At 34.0% G+C, this 6,833-nt stretch overlaps 1 protein-coding gene across 1 annotated transcript; it reads left to right on the forward strand.

The window, feature by feature from the left end:
• The first annotated feature begins 228 nt into the window (after positions 1-228).
• On the forward strand, positions 229-2,643 carry LOC132273886 (agglutinin-like). The gene is made up of 5 exons (XM_059774998.1): positions 229-265; positions 373-458; positions 1,701-2,129; positions 2,266-2,498; positions 2,592-2,643. The coding sequence occupies exons 1-5, from the start codon at positions 229-231 to the stop codon at positions 2,641-2,643; spliced, it is 837 nt and encodes a 278-aa protein (XP_059630981.1).
• Positions 2,644-6,833: the final 4,190 nt, after the last annotated feature.

The raw sequence follows: 6,833 nt of genomic DNA on the forward strand, positions 1-6,833 counted from the left end.
TCCTATTAATCTCAAAAAGTTACACATCTGCAGCAATTTTATAGCCAGAGATAGAGTAAAAAATATAAAAATTGTTCATAATCACTACTTACGTATCAATAGAAAAAGAGAATTACTTCTCCAACCATGCAATACTTGAGCTGTGTACATATGTATATTCGCTTTTGATCTAATTACTCTCTCTTGCAAACTTGAAGTGCTACACTTATCTAGAGTTTCAAGGACTCCATGGCGAATGGGGAGATGGTTAAATATGGTGCATTTGGTAGACCAGAACTTAATTGGGATCACGAAGTTACGATACGATAAGAAAATTAACTATATACGCCAAAGAAGTAATTTTTGGTATCATAATTGTGTATGATGATAAAGGAAAGCCGGTATCGAAAAAGGCGCCAATACCACCATCGTCACAGAGTGGGCATGATACTAAATTAAAGACTGCACAAACATACCAGGTAATATATATGTAATTTGATTTTCAAATTTGTAACATATGTACAGATTTATTTGATTCCATATTTGTCACGTAGCTAGTTAGGCAACATAACCATCTCAAGAAAAAAGAGAGAATAAAAAGGAAAGGAAATTAAACTTAAGAGTAAAACAATCTAAGCAAATTTAATAATTAAGCCACATTAGATCCAAATCATATTATGTAAACATACGCGAGCCAACATAGCCTAAAGGGCCATGCACCCTGTCCGGTCCTCTCCAATATATATATATATAATTTTTTGATGTATGTATATTATAAAAAATATAAATAACGACCCCTCTAAAATTTTCAGTTGCTATTTGTCATTTTTTTTTCCCTTTCTATTTTACTTTTTGGTTTCCTTTAATTCGCTTAGAAAAAGATCTCCTTATTTAGTCAATTCTTAATTTGTTTTCTTTCAAAGTTTTCTATTTTGTTTATTTATTTATTTATATTTCTTCTTAAATTTTTTTTTTTTTTTCATTAATACATGATGTATGTATTCTTAAAATTCTTCTTTTCTCAACAACACCATCATCATGAATACATAATCGAGATTCATCCTCAATGATGCACCCAGAATCGTCTTTACAGTATCACGCATGTGCATAGATTTGAAAATTAAACCCGCCATCCTTCATTTCTCTCTCTCTATAAGATTTTATTTTATTTTTGTTTGCCTTTTTATTTGAACAATTTGATATTTTCTATGTTTGTTGATAATTTTTATTTTTACTTTAATTTTTTTATCAAGTAAAAAGAAATTCAAACTCCGTCATTGCATATATCCACATTATGAGCATATATACAAACCTGTAAAATTGTGACCCAACTTTTGTTTGTCTGGTCACGCATGTTGTGACTTGATCTTGATCTAATTATTAGCTTTGCCCCGTAGAAAAATGTTTTGTAACCAGGTTTTGAAGTGTGGTATGAGAAAACACTAAAAAGTCTGAAATAGAGAGTATGAGAGTGACAAATGATTGTAGGCTTGAAAACTTGTAATAGCGGTTTTTTTGTTTCTTCTGGCTTGAAAACTTGTAATAGCCGGGTTATTATTTTTATTTTTATTTTTATTTTTATTTTTATTTTTTTCTGCATATTGAAATCATTTTTCCGATCTTCACTATAAACTTTACATTTTTAAGTCTTTTTTATTATGTTTATGATTTTTTAATGTTTGTCATAATATCCAAGTTTATCCTTGTTAAAAATTTTATAGGTGGAATTAAACTATCCTATTGAGTACCTCGTCTCAATATCAGGATGTACTGGGTACCTTGATGGAAGTTATTGTGTGAAATCTCTCACAATACATAGCAATGCCAGGCAATATGGACCATATGGTACAGAAGATGGAGGTCGTTTTATGACCCCATTAACTGGGGTTAAGATTGTTGGATTCTATGGAAGGCAGGGTAGTTATTTGGATGCAATTGGAGCATACATTATTCCATTCCAAACTAAAATACCTGTTGGTCCATTTGGAACTAGTGGTGGACAACAGTGGGATGACGGAACTTACAGCACAGTAAGGGAATTAATCATACATTCCGGAATGGTAATTGATTGCATCCAAATTGTCTATGATAATGAAGGAGAAAGAGTATTGGGAGAAAAGCATGGTACTGTGGGCGGACAAGAAAACAAGGTTAGTTCTAATTTTTCATTTAATACATTACAATAATAACAAAATTTCCTCTTTTTTCTTGAAGATTTTAATACTCAAACTTTCATTTATGCAACTATGAATGCCATGCATACTTACCCTTATATTACTTATGTAGGTCACATTAGACTACCCGGATGAATTTTTGCTTTCATTTTGGGGCTACTATGGACAAGTAAGTGACATGGTTGTTATCCGGTCGCTTGGATTTCAAAGCAACAAAAGAATGATTGGACCGTTTGGCGTGGAGAGTGGAGAGAAATTTCAATCCTCATCAACTTGTGGCAAGATCATTGGATTCTATGAAAGGTCTAATAAGTACCTCTCTTCAATTGGAGCATATCTCGACAAGTGAGGATAAAATTTAGACAATGATCACGAGTCACCTATTTTTTACTAGTCTTTTAATCATTTATAATTTAACTGCATTTGTATTCAATGCAGTTACAATAATAGATGCTCAATGTTGTCCTTAAAGTTTGGTGAAAGTAGTTAAGGCAACACAAACTTGTGTCTGTGTGTGAATTCAAGTAATTTTCACGTTTTCTTGTGTGCTAAGTGTGAAAGTTTGGATTAGTTATGTATTTTGTTAAACTATGACTCCGGTGATAAGAGGTCGTATATTATCTCTGGTGTTGCTATAATAAATTCGTGGTTCTTTTGCAAAAGAAAACCTTGTTGATTGTGAAATTATTTATGCCCTTTATTTCGTTTAAATCTATGGTTTGATAAATCATCATCATATTAGATAATTTGTATCTATTTTGTAGAAGTGTAGTATATAAACACTGCCTTTATCCAAGATTCTATATATCGTTCATACCTTAAAGAGGAAAATATATATTTAATACTAAGAAAATTTTGATAATTTATATCATTTCAATAAAGTTGTAAACAGAACTCCCACATTAACTTGCAAATAACATAGAAAACTAATATTCTGTATAACAAATTCAAATTATGAGCAAAGGGAAAAATAAATGCCTTGCATTGTTGAAATGACAAAAAAAAAAAAATGTTCCTAATAATTTTTGTTTCTTTCTTAATTTTGTAATGCCTTACATTTTTGCAAAATAAGCTATTTATTAGGGCTGAGAAGTAGCCTTTTAGGTTTACAGTTACAGCTACCACAGCGGTCACGGTGTGATGAAATTGAACTTATATTGAGGTTGTGTAATGAAATCGGTTATCATGGTTGAAAATTTTGTTTGATCTCTCGCATGTAGAGTCCAAAAGGCACCTATTCACATCCTTTAATCCTATAAAGATAAATTTTTAGTGATTTGACTGATTTTTATTGAATATTTGAAGACCATTTAGCACAATTAATAACCTATTTATAATCTTTAAGTTGCAGTTCTAATTATATATATATATATATATATATATATATATATATATATATATATATATATATTTTAGTAAATTAATGAAAAATAATAGATTTCATTGTTAAATAAATGAACATTCATACCATATATATGTAACATGTGAGAGAAAAAAAAAAAATAATAAAACAAGTTATGAAACATAACATGCTGATAATCTATATTTGTTGTTTTTATTTATTTATTTATTTTATTTTGGAGTCGTTTGTACACAGTATATCACTATGATATGATGTTGAGTTGGTTGAGCAGTTATGTTCCAAATATTATTGGTTTTATCCTCTTTTTTGACTAACACACACCACGCTTCCCTTGCTAGTTAGATAGTTTGGTTCAGGCTGGTTCGAGGAATACAACCAATTCGGCCTATTTCTCTAGAGAACCGGTTGATTTAGCCCAGTTCACTTGCAAATTGGATTGCTTCCTACCATACTGATCAGAACCGATATCGGACCCTACCAAATCCGTTTTGAATAGGCCAGTTTGGCAAACCACGGTTTTACACACGTTTTTAATTATGGTACTCCCTATCGCTTCTGAACTTGGGGGTTGCGTGAAGGTCGCCCCCTTTCTCTCTCTACACCCTTTTCTCTCACCACTCTCTAAACCAGTCGCCCCTTCGTTCTTCCCTCTGTTTTGCCTACCACCCCCTCTCATGGGGGTGGGGAGGTATCGATGCTTACCTCCTACCGTATAATAAACTCGGCGTGTTATACATAGTCGCTCGGTGGGTGGATTTTTTACGCCGTTTATTTTGTTAGATTTGCTCATGTTAGGCTTGTTTCTGACTTGACGCAGTAGATCTGTTTTTGGTTTTCCGGCTAGATCTCCGATCTATGTCGGGTCCCGCCTCTATGTGGATTTTGTGGTTCCCGCCTCTGTGTGGGTTTTGTTGTCCCTCTTCTTGTGCTGGGTTGGGAGGTTTCTTCCCCGTCGGCGACGCCTTGTGGATGCAGCCTTAGAACAGTTGCCTTGCCGATGGCCTGACCTGTGGGTCACTCCCGTTGCTGCTTTCCTCCCTTGGTGGTTTCGCTGGTGAGTTATTTTCTCAGTAAATCTGGAGCCCGTTCTTCAATTTTATTCTTTTGCTTTATGATTTGTTTGTTGTTATACGGCCATTTTTGACGCTCTTTGTAGATGCTCTTTGTAGATGTCGTATGACTGTTTTTATTGCGAGGATAAATTTTTTTTTTTTTTTTTTTCGACTTTGCAAACACAAATAGAACGGATTAAAACAAACAATTTGTAGCCGCCAGATTAAGTATATTAACAGGAATATGAACAAGAGTGGTATCCTGTGCTAGATGACTTCTAGAAAGCTTCGCAAGGGCATTTGCAACTTCATTACCATGCCTATGAATGTGGCTAATACGTGAGGATGAGAAGCTCCGAAGCGCCACTTGAATATCATAAAAGAGGACTTAGATTTCAACTGGAGCAGGATCAACTTCAGAAACCGCCTTAACAACAATCAAAGAATCACATTCAAACCATACCTGGTCAAAGGAAAATCTCATCGCCCAAAAAACTGCCCCTTATAAGACAGATGGCCTCCGCAGAAGTTCCACGATCGACATGGAAAGGACTAAAAACCACGGCTTGCAAAATATTCCTCCTAGAATCGCGAAAAACAGCACCACCACCCCCAACACGTGATGAATGTGATGAAATAGCGAATGACACATCCACATTACATTTAACCATGCCCATTACATTTAACCATGCCCGCTTGTGGAGGCAACCATCTTGACTAGGAAGTGGAAGAATGGTGAAAACATTAAATGTGGCGGAAGTTGATACCTATGTTCTTTGTGATTATGGTTGTGAGAGGGAAACAACCAGATGCTTTGATACTAGTTGTTGGTGTGGAAGCAAACAAACAACATAATTTTATCCATGGAATAAACTCAAACAATTAAAAGGAAACAATCATAAGAGCACAAAATATATGCGGTCCACCCAAAACTTAAGGTTACTCCCTTGGAGTGCACCGAACAAAATTTCATTATGGAAGTATGAAGGATTACAATGGAGATCTTCCTCTTGAACTCCCAACTCTCTCTCTCTCTCTCTCTCTCTCTCTCATGTAGGCACAAAATTCTCAACAATTAAGACTCTCACAATTCTCACACAATTGTCCCTTTATCAATTGTCCCTCACAAAAGGTTCCTCACTTCTGCACATAAATCACTTTGTGTCCCACACACCCTAAAGTCAGATATGGATTGCTATGAATTTTGGAGATTTCATATCTTTATTGCACTAATTCTATAATGTGAAGTTTGATCATAATTCCTCTTTCTTTTGATGACATTGTAAGATTGTAGATGGAAGCAAAATGCTTCTCTCTATTATGTGCTAGATGTATACGTAGGCTTCTAATTTCACTATTTGTTATTTTCTCTTTGTGGATTAACTGCTCCAACCATTCTTGATTAACATTTCAAAAAGAAGCAAATCAAGAATTTAGTGTTTAAAAAGGACTGCTTTGTTGAAGTCGTGAAAGTAAGACTTTTGTCTTTGCATTCCCTTCAGTTATGAGCCTGAGGGTTGGAAATGCATGTGTGCCACGTCCTTCTATAATCCATATAAGCAACAGTGCCATTCCATCAGAGCCATTCACATTGCACATTAAGTTTGATGTTCAACATGTTTATTTGGGGGACAAATGTTGCTTTCTGTCAATGTAGTTAGGCATGGGTCTATCGGTTCTAATTTTTACTTTGGGTAGGTACTTCTGCTTTGTTTCTCTTCCCTTTTTTTTTTTTTTTTTTTTTTTTTTTTTTTTTTCAATTGATTCAAATTTACGATAGGTACTCCATAACTTGATAACTCAAACAACTTCATTGTCAAGTAACTCAATATCTGAAGTAGATATATGCAGTTTTATGTGAAAAGTTGAGTCTTTGACAATATTATAACAATATTGATCTCCTTCTAACTTGAGTAGTTTAATCTTTTTTCTTTTTATATACATTTGGGTAACAACTTATCAAGTTGAATTAAGTGAAACTTAATAATTAATTGACTACAAAATGTGACCAAGCTTGTATCGTTATCTTATGGATGGGTGGAACACTAGATTGTTCCATCTTTTGCAGGCCTATCCAAACATGATAGGAATCTCTCATTAAGATTAAAAAATGAAACAACTAGATTACGCCCTATTTCATCATTGAAGTGACCAAAAACTCATTTAGCATTGGGGGCTATCAACGCGTTGGATCTGAACTTTTCCAAATTTCAGCTACATATTTGAATCATATCCTATGGTTCAAATCTATATTCAAGACTAAAG

The sequence above is a fragment of the Cornus florida genome, unplaced genomic scaffold (genome assembly GCF_030987335.1).
Source record: "Cornus florida cultivar Cherokee Brave unplaced genomic scaffold, ASM3098733v1 CherokeeBrave_3.0.0_Hap2_Chr01, whole genome shotgun sequence".
Lineage (NCBI taxonomy): Eukaryota > Viridiplantae > Streptophyta > Magnoliopsida > Cornales > Cornaceae > Cornus > Cornus florida.